The following is a 15,823-nucleotide window of genomic DNA, read 5'->3' as shown; positions in this document are numbered from 1 at the left end:
CCTGTCTCTTTCTCTGGACTTGCAAAACACAAAATTTTCTTTGTTCCCTTCCACTGCCAGGTCGGAAAGTCTGTTAAAATAATTAAATTACACAGCACAGATAAGACTTTGTCTCCACATTAATGCACAGCAGCTGGCTGAAAGAATTACAAGACCAATATATATGATAAATATCCATGGAAAATGTGTCATTTTAGCATTTCATTTTTTTATCATCTTCGGTCGATCCAACCATCTATCTACCTATTTGTTTCTCTCTAGTTTGACTCTACAGGAGTTTCTTATACGTTTCAGGGGAAATGTATCTGGTGGTGGGCATAGTAGGGGGCCTACATTTATCTTTAATTGTTTAACAGGGTTACTTGGATTTTGAGAACTTCTCCCTTCCACAGCTGCCAAACTCCAACATGTTTTCTTTGTATTTGTAATATGCATCTCAAAATGAACCATTAACCTTGTAAATCTTTGAGTAAATCTTGAGGTTTATCAATTAAAAATTAAGAATAATGATGTAAAAATGATCATTCTATGTAATATCGCAAATAAAATCACACTTCCAATATCTGTCAAAATAATTGCAGTTAGACATTTTTTTTTCAAAATTGGTCTTCCTTAACTCCCAGAAAGAGTAGATCAATCTAAACTATAAAGGGTGTGCATAGTCCATATCCACTGCAAAATGCCTTGATAATGCCCATTCATTTACATCCAGGAATGGACTCTGGATGGAAAAAACTAGACCACCTGAACATACCAGTTTCTCAGGGGGACCCTTGGTATTTTAGTAGTATCTTGTTGAGTCTTGGCTGAAGAATTCAATCAATATCTCTGATGGATCCCTGAATGGTTTTAATTTATATTTGATAGACAGATCTAAAAGAGGAGAGGTAGAGGAGATCTATGTAAAATCCCAGTTCTCGGTCATATGCAGTAATAATCCCAAAATGCTTTGAATTTTTAGCTTTAAAAATCAACATAGGGTCTCTGATTCAATAACTGTACTGGGTGTGTATTGATCCCCATCTGCAGATCCAAATACCATAGACAAACTGGCTCATCTAATTTCTCAATTCTGTAACTCAGAGCTGCTAATTCTGGGTGACCTTAACCTGAACTGGCTGACAACTTAATCCGACCATTTGAAAGATGTGTGCAATAACTTCAGTGTAACACAACTAATCACTGATCCTACAATGCCAAATCCAAACTATCACACAAAACCAACACTAATAGTCTTAATCCTCTCCGATAGAGATGACAAAATTACTACTTCTGGTGTATTTGACCTGGGTATCACTGTCCGATAGCTTGTGTCAGAAACACAAAACTGGAAAGGACACAATTGGTAGTAGTCAATAAAAGAAATCTTAAAGCTTTTAATGAACAAGCCTTTTTATCATCTTTTTTAACCTATTTTATCCTAGATGTCAAACCAGCTCTTGTCCACTTAAGAAAATCATTTCTCTCCATCACCAATAAACATGCACCATAAAACACAGAATAAAAAATATTTAAAAAACAGGCTAAGCCCTTGGTTCTCCTTTGACTTATCTGCTCTTTTTAAGGAAAGGAATGAAGCCCAGTCACTAGCCAGGCATACAGGGAACCAAACCTACTGGACGTCATTCAGGAAACAAATGTAGAGTTGCAGTTAGGGCTGCCAAGTCAGCATACTATCTGGATGTAATTACTAACTCATACTCAGACCCAGCAAAATTCTGGAAAACAGTCAAAAAAACAACAACAAAGCTTCCACTCTTCTTCCCCCAAATCTCAGGTTTCACGGTTGTTTTGGGCCTTGACCGAGTAATGTATGCTCAGCTTTTAATAATCACCTTGCTGCTAGTGCCCACTTATCTGAGGACAGACTTACAGGGACACCTTTCAAAATACAGACTATGTGCATAAGGCCAGCCCAAAGTTTCAGTTTTCTATTCAACCTTTCCCTATTGATCATAGGTGGAAGCACTGCAAGTCATTACATCAGTTGGTGAGAATAATTTGGACCCACTCCTTTTACGACTGTCTGCACCTAACGTGTCACATATTTTCAACCTCTCCGTCTCCTCAGGCATAGGTTTTAAAATCAGCTCAAGTGGTTCCTATGCACAAAGGTGGAGATAACAACAATCCTAATACTCATCGTCCAATTTCAAAACAGTCCTGTCTCTCAGAATCACTAGTGAGTAGTCAGATGAAATCATTCCTCGCAGAATCCTCTGTCCTAAATTCACATCAATCTGGTTTTAGATTTAATCATAGCACCACCTCAGCTGTCACACTTGTATTAAATGATCTCATCACTGGATTAGATAACAAAAAACATTGTGCTGCTATATTCATAGACTTAGCCAAAGCATTTGACACAGTTGACCATTCTCTATTTATAGATAGATTATTCACCACTGGCTTTGAAAGGGATGCTTGCAAAAGGTTCTAGATTTACCTGTGTGACAGACATCATTGTGTGAGGTTGGGGGTAATCTGGATTATTGCCTTTTACTAAGGGCGTATAATCCACAAAATGGCCGGGATGAGAATCAGCACCTCCAAATCCGAGTCCATGGTCCTCAGCCGGAAAAGGGTGGAGTGCACCCTTCCGGTCGGGGATGAGATCCTGCCCCAAGTGGAGGAGTTCAAGTACCTCGGGATCTTGTTCACGAGTGAGGGAAGGATGGAGCGGGAGATCGACAGGCGGATCGGTGCGGCGTCTGCAGTAATGCGGGCTCTGCACAGATCCGTCGTGGTGAAGAGAGAGCTGAGCCGAAAGGCGAAGCTCTCGATTTACCAGTCGATCTTCGTTCCTACCCTCACCTATGGTCATGAGCTGGGTACAAGCGGGTACAAGCGGCCGAAATGAGCTTCCTCCGTAGGGTGGCTGGGCTCTCCCTTAGAGATAGGGTGAGAAGCTCGGTCATCCGGGAGGAGCTCGGAGTAGACCCGCTGCTCCTCCGCGTTGAGAAGAGCCAGGTGAGGTGGCTCGGGCATCTAGTTAGGATGCCTCCCGGACGCCTCCCGGGTGAGGTGTTCAGGGCACGTCCCACCGGTAGGAGACCCCGGGGAAGACCCAGGACACGCTGGAGAGACTATGTCTCTCGGCTGGCCTGGGAACGCCTCGGGATCCCCCGGGAAGAGCTGGACGAAGTGGCTGGGGAGAGGGAAGTCTGGGTTTCCCTGCTTAGGCTGCCTCCAAGCGGAAAGAAGATGGATGGATGGACTAAGGGCGTGCCACAGGAATCCATTCTGGGCCCTGTCCCATTCACCATTTATATCTATGGAATTGCATCTTCCCTACATCTATATATGGACCCATCTATATATAGACGATACTATTTTATACTGTAATGGTGATTCTGTTCAATTAGCCATCGAGAGACTGCAACTTTCCTTCCATGCACTGCAACATTCTGTCATTAATCTCAGAGTGATACTTAATGCAAATTTTTCTTTTTTTGTCAAGATCCAAAAACGGCTATAGCAATCTGTATATCTCTGTTATCAATAGTACAATCTTCGAAAGGGTCATAGAATACAAATACCTTGGGATCTGGACTGACGACAAATTCACATTCAATCACCATATCTAGAACCTTGTTTGCTTTTTTTTTTTTTTTTAAGTTTTAAACTTTTAATAAATCCAACTTCCCATCGATCGGTAGGAAGAGGATTGTTGAATCAACTATTTTATCAGTCTTAGATTATGAGGATGGAACTCACAGAAATGCTGCTGCCTCCACACATAGGCCTTTAGACTCAGTTTATCACTCAGACCGTAGATTTATTACCGGTGATGGCTTCAATACTCAACACTGTATCCTCTATGATAAGGTTGACTGGCCTTCTCTGACTGAGAGATGCAATAATCACTAGTATCTGTATATCTATAAAGCCATGACCGGGAATTACCTTCATATATCACATCTCTGTTGACTCTGTTCCATTTCTACTCCCCTCCAGTGACTGTCTCATTCTTCATGGAACCTCTTGCAATGGGACCTAAAATTGAATACTCTTATACCTCTTGGACACTTCAGGAATATGTTTGTTTGTTTTTCCATTTGTAATCTCTGCACCATTGTAAATGAGGGTCGCCCAACATGGTTTTCCAAGATTCTTAAATAAAAGCTGAAAAATGAAAAATATCAGTCTGCTTATAAGTAACTTTTGCTTCCAACTTACACTGTCTATTGCTCTCCTCTCCCCTGCTTGTTCACAGATATTTAGCCTCAGATGTTTATCGTGACATCTTCCGCTTTCCTCTGATTTGTTAAACGCTATGATTTATTAATGAGGGAGGATGCAAATATAGATGCTGTTTTGAGCTGTGCGTTACACTGATACTGCTGCATCAGCATCTGCACTAAAACATCTGTACTGAAAAAACTACTTCTGGAAACTCAACAGCTACAAATACCAGTAGTGGCATGTTAATAAGGGAAACATGCATTGAAATAATGTAAATGTTTTGGTTAGAGATAACATAATTTACTGTGGTTCCTTAAAGCGACATTCTGTGGTCTGACTACACTTCCTTTCAGTTGTATCTATCATATGAGCTTGGGGAAGATGAAGGAAAATAAGAATGTCTATTAATAATTCAGAATTTCAGGGTGCAGTGTTATGTACAGTAGCAGCAGGTTTATTTGTGGAAATATGAAGATACACCCCAAGGCTAGCTGACTTTCTTTTTTTTGTTTATGTCAAATAAAACAAATCTGGCCTAGTGGCCCTAAAGAGCTCAATTGGGGGGCAAGAGTACACAAATTACAAATGGCTTCTTGAACTGTATCTTATTCCTAAATGACTGTTTGTGCAACTAGTTGCTGAGCTGCTCAATCCTGTCTGCGCGCAGGCTTTACTACATACAGGTTTACCAAACTCATTCCATAGAAAGCTCCAAAGGAAAGCAGTTATCTAAAGATGAAGAGAAAGGGAGAGAAATGAAATAAAGAGTGCTTTTCTATTCATTGCCTCAGTGGCCACTGAAGTGTGGGAGCAATTTCAATACAATACAGCAGAGGCTTTGATAAGACTTTGAATCCTTAAAAACAGCCAAACCCCAGTTACATGTGCATCTGTGTGTTTGTGTGAGTGAGTGGTTGTGTGTTTGTGTTTCTTGGAGGAAGGGTGTTCTGGTTCGGACAAATGCAAGATTGTCACGCTCATAAAAGAGAGGGACTCTGTCACGGAGCCTGTCAGCTAAAGGCTTAAATCACATGCCTGGAATACACAATGACTTTACACCCACACAGACACACACACACACACACACAATCTCCCTAAATTATGCAGAATAAGACCATTCCTGGAAGCATCCATTTTCAACATCTGCTCAAGCTACATTGTTGGCATGCATATGCTAAACCTAAACAGATCAAAGGAGTGAAAATTGTATCTTCTATATTGTATACACACTGCTTAAATGATCACAGTCACACGTCTTAACTGTTTTTTCAGAATTCTTTAAATGTGTCCATTTCAGAAGGGATTGGTTTATTATGAAATATTATAAGAGCCTACCTTTTTAATTAAAAATATATGCAATAAAACTAAACTAACATTTTTTTTTAAATATCATGGATTGAAATGTCTGCTTGGTATTGATTGCCATTCAAACCAGTTATGAGAAAATACTGTCAGGCAGGCAATTCCAGAAAAATATTCTATGCTCCATGTGTTTATGTTACGTATTCATGTACATTCCTTACCAAGTGACACGCGACAATCACAAGTCAGCGTACTAGGGTCCTTTTCTCCTTGACATTCATCTCAATGTCACCATACTCAAGGCAGAATACCGCCACCTAAAGGCAGCTTTAATTGTCTTTAGGTTTCCCATAGCCCGATCTATCTCCACGCTTCATTTTTTTGCAAGCACTGGAGAATGATCTGGCTGTCCCCATTATGCTTCTGCTATAAGGGAAAAAAACATTCTGGCTTGTTTGTATTTCATTAAATCAATCACAGTCTTCTTGGGCAGCACGAAATCCCAGAATTCAGAGAAAGAAATTGTGTCGGGGGAACTTGTTTTGGTGAAACATGTGCATGTGGGGAAGAGAGACCTGGAATTAAAATGGCTAAATCCATGCAAAAGAAATGCTACATAAAAAAGTAAGAGATGAATGTCAACTATGTGATACTACTACTGATATAAATGACAAACATAGCCTGATCATCTGTGCCCTATAGGTGATGACTACCTATACCTCCTGAAGGAGGTCACTGGATTTGTTAAAAGCACAGACGATATAATAATTGTACGTAACGCTTGCAGAAAGTTATTAAACCAATGTCACAGAACCTTATGTGAACTGAAATTAATCAGTACACTGGTCAAGACAATGTCACTGGTGCATGCTGCTGCCAGAGTTAAAAGGTGTGCTAAATCAACTCCAACTGATGATGGCCGTGTCAGAAAACAGATCAATATTCCAACCATTTTACAATTTTGCAACCATTCACTGAAAGAACCAAGCAGGCCTGCCTTATAGTACAATCCAATTATTCAACAAAACTTGACATTTTGTGTGTAGATTGCTAAAAGTGAGGTTGTCATTTTTGTTTCTCGTGGCAAAAAGGATTTTGAAAATGGTAACAGAATGGGAGGAAAGTTCTGACTGAAATAGTCAGCCAATGGCCGCTCTTTGCCTCTACCACCTGCACCACATCAACATGGATGGTCTCCCACTGACACAGGATTATGTTTAATTAGAGGTTCATGGTGAATTAAATAACAACTGTCAAAACTTATCAAAACAAATCAATATGATAAATTATGGGCCACTTAAAAGTAATGATATAGGAGTCTTTAATGAGTGGTAACAAGGCAGACAGCTTCTCAAAAAAGTAGCTAAGAGAAACATATGAATCAGTCAGTGGGCCACAGCTTGGCACAGCTGCTGAAGCTAAACATAATATGGGACAAAATCTGAAAACGCATTTTCAAGACAGAGTGGGCGCAGGCTCACTCTTTAGAGCGAGTCACTGAAATCCCTTCTTCCTGAGCATTGAGGAATTTTGCAGCAGATTGGTTTTAACCTTGATTCCACACTAAGTAATTCCCTTCAACGCCTTAAGCGGAATTAGGCATCATTACGTATCCTCCATCTCCTTATCCCAGGAATTCTCTTTACAAATGAAATGAAGCTCTCCACTGGGCCGGGTACTGGCACGGTGGTGACAATGATAAGGCCAGCAGAGCTCTGCTGATATGTTCATATCATTCCTTTCTCCCAGCTAGAGACCAAGCCCAGCTTGTCTGCCAGTGCACCACTATAAAACATCATTAGAGGCCAGCAGCAGTGTGGAGAGAGACTGGGAGTTGCAGGCTACTACAGTAGCCCTACTAGGTGCAGATGCACTAAGGTGCCCTTGTGAAACTGACTGAGCAGGCAATATGCTCTCCTCCTTTATCCATCTCCTTATTTATTTTTCCTATTTAGATTCTCCCACCCTGACAACTGTAGTGACAGATGGGCTGAGAGGCCTTGGGATCGATAGAAGGGGAATTCTGTCTTTGTTTCCTGACATTTTTCCCAAAACCACTCTCCTCTGACTCAGGTTACTTACTGTCCACACGAAGGGAGAGAGGACGCAGAAAGCAAGGAGGAGGGAGGAAAGTGATACGCTTCTGTACAGCTTCTGAAGAAACTTAATGCCTCAGGCCATCTCCCTCTACACAGGTTTCTGTTGAATAATACAATAGAGCACCCTGCACGCCTGATGCTTCTAGGGTACCCTTTGTAAACAAGACACTAAGGAATGTGTTGTTGCTTCTCTTGCTTGTTTTTCCATTGACAGTCTGAAGGGGGGAAGAGAAAAGGAAGTGCACAAAATGGGTGTGCAACAGCCTTGCACAGTCTAATTCATCATCACTACATTAGCAGAGAAACGGCCTGCAGAATGGACCAGCAATGATTCTGTCCCTCTGATTAGGAAGCCTTAACGGTCTTTGTGTTGACCCTTGCCCTATGCAGCTGGCTCATAATAGAAGCAAGGCTGAGACTGAGAGTGGGAACAACAGACAGTGGCCTTCCTCCCTGGTGGGAACACGTCACATGTGATCACAATCATCTTCACATCCACGTCCAGCTCAAATAGTGGGGATAGGATAGACAGCAGAGAGCCTAATCAAGAGACCAACAGTTTCAGTCCAAGATGTAACTGAAAAGAAGGGCATTCTCCACTTCATTCTCCAATTGTACCAAATAGTATAGGCCATAAGGCAAAATCAAATAATAATAAAATTCACTGTGGACCCCTTAATTATTTCTGTCAAATAACATTTCAGTAGTAACATAGCATTGTTATGTCTTAACAACAGGTAAACATCAGAAAGAGGGTTTGATTTGCTACAACTGCCCATTATCCCCAGTATTACATACCACTGTCTTAAGCAGGCCTTAATCCTTGTCTGACACGACAGACTTTTAATGGGCTTAAGGCCAAAGACACAGAAAAGATATCACGTTAGAGGCTTATATACCCAAGTACTCCACACAAAGACGTATAAAGTAGCCGTGAAAATAAGTACAATCTGCTAATCTCTAGGAATTAAAATCACTAGAATTAACCGCAAAAATCATCATAGCTGTGCAATGTGATGGTCTGACTTTATAGAGTAAACAAGCCTCTTTCATTGTCTGGAGTAAGTTTACTTTTGTGGTATGACATTATAGTTTTTATAATTATATATATATATATATATATAACTACAAAATCCAGTTACACGATTATGTGAATGTTTGATCATTTGATAGATTACATTGAAAAACATACATACCTGCTTAAAATGTAGCCACAAGCTAAACAATTGATTCCACAGAAATCAAACATCAGTCATCATTGAGTGATAAATAAGAAAAATTACATAAAAACTGATTTCAAAAGCCTGCTGTGACATATTTCAAACACAAATGATTTGTGTTGATGTCACTGGGTCTGTTCTAAGAGGGAAGCAGAATGACTGTTTAATCCTTCTAATGCTCACTCCTCCCTCCTCCCTCCCTTCTTTTCTCTCTGTGCTCCTGGGCCTCTCTGCCTCTGTCTGTCCTTGTCTTTTCTTCTTTCATTTTACAAAACAAGGGAAAAACTAAGAAATGGGTGCTTTCTGAAGGTTGTGACGTGGAAACGGTGGCACAACAGTGAAGGAGAGGAGTGCAATTTCTCTTACCTGTATGATGGACATGCGGTTAGTAGGGGTGTCTGTAGTGCTGGTGACTGGGCCTGTGAAGCTGGTGTGGCATCCCACGTGGCCTTGGGGCACGCTGAGGTTATTGGCAGTGGGCTTGAGGTACATGACCTCTGACCTTGGTGAGCTGAGTGGCAGGCGTGTCTGGTAGTCAAAGTACATGGGAGAGGTGGCCAAGGAAGGACTGCTTACCACATTCATTACATTCATGGCATCCCGCTCCTCCACCTCGCTCTGCACCAGCATGATGTCGTTCTTGTTAATCTTCTTCTTCTTGCCTTTCCCCAGCTGAGGGTGCGAGTATTCTGCAATGCGACAATTGTAGGTACGGATCTCCTTATTTTCCCGCTTGCACTTGATTGCTATAGTCACCATGGCAGCCAAAAGCATGATGGATATTATGCTGAGAGTTACAATAAGAGGCAGCGACATGTCCCAGTTCTGATTGTCGTCCACATGTAGCAGTCCATCGACAGTATGTCCATTGGAGGCCTTCATAATAAGCCTGGCGGCAGCAGTGAGTGTTGGCTTCCCATGGTCCGACACTCGTATGATCAGCTCCACAATTGGGCTGACATTGTCCCAGAATGGGTGAGCTGTTCGCACCTCCCCAGTCACCGGATCAATCTCAAAAAGATGCTCCTCATTGCCATCTGAGATCTCATAGGTTAGCCTCCCACTCTCGCCATAATCATTATCCACTGCCCTCACTGTGGTGACAATGTAACCAACACCAACATTACGCGGAACATGGATTTCAGCAGTGTCATTTTGGAGCAGGGGCAGCACTATGACAGGGATGTTGTCATTGACATCCAGAACACTGATGCGCACAGTAGCGTTGCTCTCCAGATGTGGAGATCCAGCATCTTTAGCAAGAACCTTGAAGTCAAAATATTTTATTTGCTCATAGTTGAAGGATCTAACTGCATATATAGCTCCATTGGCCGCATTCACATTAACATAGGTGTTGACATCACCCCCACTCACATTAGAGTTGATTATACTGTAGTACACAGTGCCATTCTGTCCGAGGTCTGGATCATGGGCCAGAACTGAACCTAAGTACTCCCCTGGGATGTTGTTCTCATGTATCTGAAGAAGGTAAACAGACTTGGTAAAGCGAGGAACATTGTCATTCTCATCCAGAATCTTTACAGTGAAGGATTTAGTGGAGTTTAGAGGGGGGATGCCATTGTCTTTGGCCACAATGGTGACATTATACTCATCCTGCACCTCTCTGTCCAAGGGCCTGTCTGTCACCACTGTGTAGAAGTTATCATAGTTCTCCTCAAGTTTAAACGGGACATTACCCAGCACTCTGCACTGAAGCTGCCCATTCCTGCCTGAGTCCTTGTCTGTGACACGGACCAGAGCAATGACAGTGCCTGGAGGTGCTGCCTCGCTGATGGCTCCCTGTCTCACAGACACAAAGCCTATAGACGGCCAGTTATCATTCCTGTCAAGCACTTTAACAGTGACTTTACAATGGCCTGGGATTGGATTGGGACCTAGATCCTTTGCCTGGATGTCAATCTCAATAACTGGGCTCTCTTCATAGTCAATTTCCCCCTGAATCTTTATGACCCCTGTTCTGGAATCTATGGAGAAGAGCTCCCGGATTCTCTCTGGGGCATAGCCACTAAAAGAATAGACTACTTGTCCATTGTTACCCTCATCAGGATCAGTGGCATTTAAATCGATCAGGACTTTGCCAGGAGGTGAATTTTCTGGAATTTCGACAACGTATGAGGGCTGATCAAACACGGGACTGTTGTCATTGGAATCGATAACTTTAACATTTATCTGCATGGTACCTGACCTAGGATATTCCCCACCATCAGTAGCTGACAAAATAAGAGTGTGATGGCTTCTTTCTTCTCGGTCTAATGGTCGTTGAATAACTAATTCAGGGAATTTAGTCCCGTCCCCACGGGATTTTACCTCCAAGGAAAAGAGATTGTAGTCGTCGCGTGTTATTTGATAGGTTTTCAGGCCATTTTCCCCTGCATCTGGGTCATGTGCGCTGGTCAGGGGAAACCGTGTCCCTGGCACTGCGTTTTCAGAAATGTCAATATCAATCTGATCTGAGGGGAAGATGGGTGAGTTGTCGTTAATGTCCTGAATATCTATTTTGATCATGCAGATCTCCTTGTCATTGGCAAACACCTCCATGGAGAGCTGGCACTTGGGGTTTCTCTTACACAATGTTTCCCTGTCAATGCGCTGCTTTGTGTACAGCAGTCCACTCTGTGGGTCCACATCGATAAGATGTGGGGCTGAGTTCTCCAACACCCTGAAGTTGGCTTTCTTACCCTGTCCTCCCTGCCCAGTCTGTTCCAGTCCAAGTCTGGCATCTTTGGCAATGTTCCCAATCACTGTCCCTGGACCCTGTTCCTCCGGGACAGAGTAATTCAAGTTTTTCAATGTCAGGGCTTGAGCCCATAAGAGGAGGAAAAAGAAAATAGAAAGATACATCCCCACTCTGTAAAAGCTGCTACAATCTGTATTGTGTTTTTACACTTCCTTTGACCTGTTGATATTTTGTTCAAATTTGGTATTTCTATTATTCGGGATCAAATACAGAGTCCTGTTCATCATGTGAGGCCTTGGCATTTGTCTTTGTCGATTGTCTTTGCTCTGTCTCTTCCTCTGTCTCTTCCAGCAATCTGTGGCGCTGAACACCTAATTTATATTCAGCTGAGCGCCCAGACTCATCTGAGCAATAATCGTGATCCACTCTCCAAACAGAATAGTCATTGTACGTGTTCACTCATACCACCTAAGAAGAAAAACAGAAATATATATATATTTGTTATAAAGTATACATGTCAATTAGTCACCCAAATAAAAACATACTAAGCTAGACTAGCCATTCTGCCAGTAAGAAATCAGAGCTACCGCTGAGCCAAAAATGAAACAGGGCTCATGCGTAATTCATCTCTACAATTATGGGGGAAGCTTGTCAATTAGTTAACCTTGGGAAGACACTCGGCACAGCCCTGATACACAGGGAAATAATGATTCCCCGTGTAGCTGATTTACTACATGTATTACGATAAACACAAAGATTCCGAATGTAGTTTTTCATGTATCTTTAATGTTAAATGCCCGACCTGACCCGAGCATAATAATGGCCCATTCACACATTATGAGAATACTGACTGAAACTGTATTAGGGCAACTTTAATAATATGGTGACACTGCATGCGTTCAACTGAAGATGGCCTATTGTGGCGGCTATTTGAATAAGTGTGTATAAAATGAGCCTCTTACACGCATTAACAAATCCGCATAATCCGGATATTTAAAATGAGCCTTATAAAAATTCAGGAATGAGCTGCCAACATCTCAGCACAGCCGTGTAATTCTTTCCACTGATTTCTCTCTCCGTCTCTCTCTCTCTCTCTCTCTCTCTCTCTCTCTCTCTCTCTGCGAGATTCAATGGTCCTTGGTAGAAGCTGTTGCATCTGCATGCATATGGGTGATTGCGGAATAAGTAACAGTGATTATAAATGGGTAACAGGCTTCTAATGGGAAACATGCAGATAGACGTAAAAGAAAAGACACAAACTTACCGGAATAAACTGTAAACCGTAATAGTCCAAAAATGTATAAAACAGTAAAAATCCAAACAGTCAGTTCCAGAAGGGTTCAGTGAGAGTTTCATCCCCTGACCACTTCGCCCGTATCCTCTCTCCTATCTCTGTGTAGGAAAAAAGCCACAAGTCTCCGATGCACACGCAGGCTACAGTGCAGCGCAGTGGAAATAAAAAAAAAAGTGCTCCAGAAAAGTATGACTGTAATGTCAATGAGCTGAAGTCCTCTCCGCTGTCTGATTAGGATGCAGCGGCTCGCCTTCTGCCTGCAGTGAGTCACCGTTCTTCAGGAAGGACTGTTCAGAGAAATAGTCTGCAAAGAGAGAGAAAAAAAATCCAGATGTGTAACAAGGTAGGTCCAAAGTGGATATTGAAAAAGGGTGATCAGTGTTTTTCTTCCAGTCCGACACAGCGCTGAGTGACTGATTCCCGTAGTGGCATTTTGTCCTTGCCCGCCGTCCCCCAGTCAAAGTCCACACAGGGAGACAGCTGCTGAGGAGGTGGTCAGCAACAACGCCGCAGTCAGGCACAAGTCTCTGTGTAGCTGTCAGGAAACGGGTGGATTCTTGTATATATATACACACAGCCGTTGTTAAGTATTTTCTGCACGTAAAACAGCCCCGACTACATAGAGCGCTTCCTCTCACTGACTGAACTCCGGACACCGCATGGTGCATTAAACATTGTCGCTACTCCTCTCGCAGCCAATGAATTTGAAGAGGTGGGAAGAGAAGGAGGGATTCAAAAGCCGCGTTCTGTACAGACTACAAATGATTGGTGGCTCTTAGTTCACCGGTGGCGCATCTGTTTTTTTTCAAACAGCACACTTCATTGTTGTGTACAATAAAGGAAACGCGCAGGAGCCAGTTCTAGTGGTTGGAAATTTCGGTTAAGGCATTTATCAAAAAAGGCAAAAAGCTGTGGAGTCAGTTTACATGAATTAATTTTAATGCACTGGAGACCAGGGTTCTCCACCTTTCACTCTGAGATTCATTTTAATGTATTCAGAGCAGATATAAATTAATTTGTTGTAGAAAAAAGGCAGAAATTAAATGGTTTTCTTGTCGCCCATAGTCTTCTCATGAAATGATTGTAACAATGTGATTTATTCTTAGATAGATAGATTATCTTATGTTTGAACTTTCAAACATTCAGTACATATATGAAATTATTTTGCATTAGATTCTGCAGTTCTGTTGTTTCACTTGAGAGACAGCAATAATTGCATTACACATTTATTGTGTGTAATTAAAAGTAATTAATACCTGAGAAATTACATGATGGGAAATTATGTGAGATTTGGAGTTTATGATTGCAGCAGGTAATTGAAGTGAGATATCCTGCCTTGTCTTTTTTCAGGTCGTATTTTTTATTTTATTTTTAAATGCAGTTTCATTTGGCATACCTTCAGCTGATGGATCCTTTTCAAACAAAAAGTACCAACAGCAACCATCTGCTGAAAAGTTCTTTTCCAGCACTGAAAGGGAAGGGAAACACATTGAACAGGTTGCCAGTCCACCAGAGAGTCAATATTAGATGAAGAATAACAAAAAATAAAACATGCAAACAAAAATCAAATCCATCATTGCTGTGAATTACACGTTGCTTTATGGCACTTGCTGAAACACCTTGTTGTTGTTTGTCTTCAGAGGACGTTGTCCTTTTAGTTATCTCTTGATTTGACTGTTACTTTGTTATTTATGCCAGTTTAACCATGTCCTTCATTTGATATTGCAATTTCAACATGTCAGCTTTGTTCGGTTTAATCTTGTAGTCCAACCATGTATAAACATGGGTCTCAACCTCTTTGACTTTCCCACTGACCTTTCCATCTGACAGGAGCGAATGACAAGAGTGTCAGAATCATTGGCGACTGAAGCTCATTATTAAACAGCAGGTTTGATGTACTAATGTCAAGATGTTGATAAGTAATGAAGGTAAATGTCACATCACTGTCTCTATCTGCATAGTTTGTGTGTGTGGTCTGTTGGCTGCGTGTGTCTGTTCAAACGTAATGCATGTTATGTTTACTGTGTGTTTCTTCCTCTGAAGTCCTTTGCAGGTCATGTGGGTGTTTCCAGAATTGTAGAACGAAACACAAATTTAACACAAGGGTAGCAATAGGATTTCTATGATAAGCTGCACATGTGAGAAATAATTAGGAAACAATTCAATCAATTAATTGTTCCAACCACAGGTTTTTATTTGTCGAAAAAACATGTTTGTTGTCTTTCCTCTCTTACCACAATGTTACACACTGAGCTTAAACAATGCCTGGAAAATCACCTGCCTTGATGAAATGTCACCAGTGCCGCCAGAGATAAACCCAGCCATTAGCAGCTTTCTTCATTAGCCCAATTAAATGGCCCTCAGGAAATGCACTGACAGAAAGCGTATTTGGAACGGGCTGCTGGTGAACAGCTGCATTAAAACACTATTTCCTGAATTCAATTTCAATCTAATGGCAATGGCCTTTCTTCAGGTGGTAATAAGAGAGAGAAGGCTTCTTCCTGCCTACACTATTTAACCCATTTTTGAATTTGCTTTTACTCTCTCTTTCTTACACTCTGATTTCACTTCTTCTTCCCTTTAGCAATGAAAAAATATGTTAACTCTTCCACCAAAAAGAAATTTAAGCCATGAAGATTGACTGTGCTGAGTCTGAGTGTGAGCAGTTTCTCTGCTACCTGTCAGAAGACTAGAAAAAAAAATCTCAGCTGACTTTTACATATGGAGAGTTTTATTCAGCAGCAAATTATCACCTCTTTTTCCACTACTCTCTACTTCCCTGTAGTTTGTCTCCCACATAAATTTTTTCCACGTTGCCATCTGAATCTGTGCCTCTCTTCTTTACACTTTATGTTGGAGGGAAAAGTCGAGTAGCATCTGTTTATTTACTTCACTTTGCTGTGGTTCAGCAGTAGAGATAAGCTGATTTTCACACAGTTTGAGTTTGTCTATGCCTATGTTAGTATAAAAGCTGAGGCAGTTGCACTGTTGGCATTTTAAAGGAAATGCTTCACCTTCATTCTTC

At 41.5% G+C, this 15,823-nt stretch overlaps 1 protein-coding gene across 2 annotated transcripts in view; it reads right to left on the bottom strand.

Moving 5' to 3' along the window:
* Window positions 1-11,668, bottom strand: part of pcdh17 (protocadherin 17) — a 58,466-nt gene extending 46,798 nt beyond the window's left edge. For both annotated transcript variants that reach the window (XM_062416041.1, XM_062416050.1), the window contains exon 1: window positions 9,173-11,668. In XM_062416041.1, the coding sequence (XP_062272025.1) occupies window positions 9,173-11,668 (2,496 nt within the window). The remainder of the gene's footprint in view (window positions 1-9,172) is intronic.
* Window positions 11,669-15,823: the final 4,155 nt, after the last annotated feature.

The sequence above is a fragment of the Scomber scombrus genome, chromosome 1 (genome assembly GCF_963691925.1).
Source record: "Scomber scombrus chromosome 1, fScoSco1.1, whole genome shotgun sequence".
NCBI classification, from domain to species: Eukaryota; Metazoa; Chordata; class Actinopteri; order Scombriformes; family Scombridae; genus Scomber; species Scomber scombrus.
Note: the sequence above shows the minus strand (reverse complement) of the source record. Positions and strands in the feature narration are given on the sequence as shown.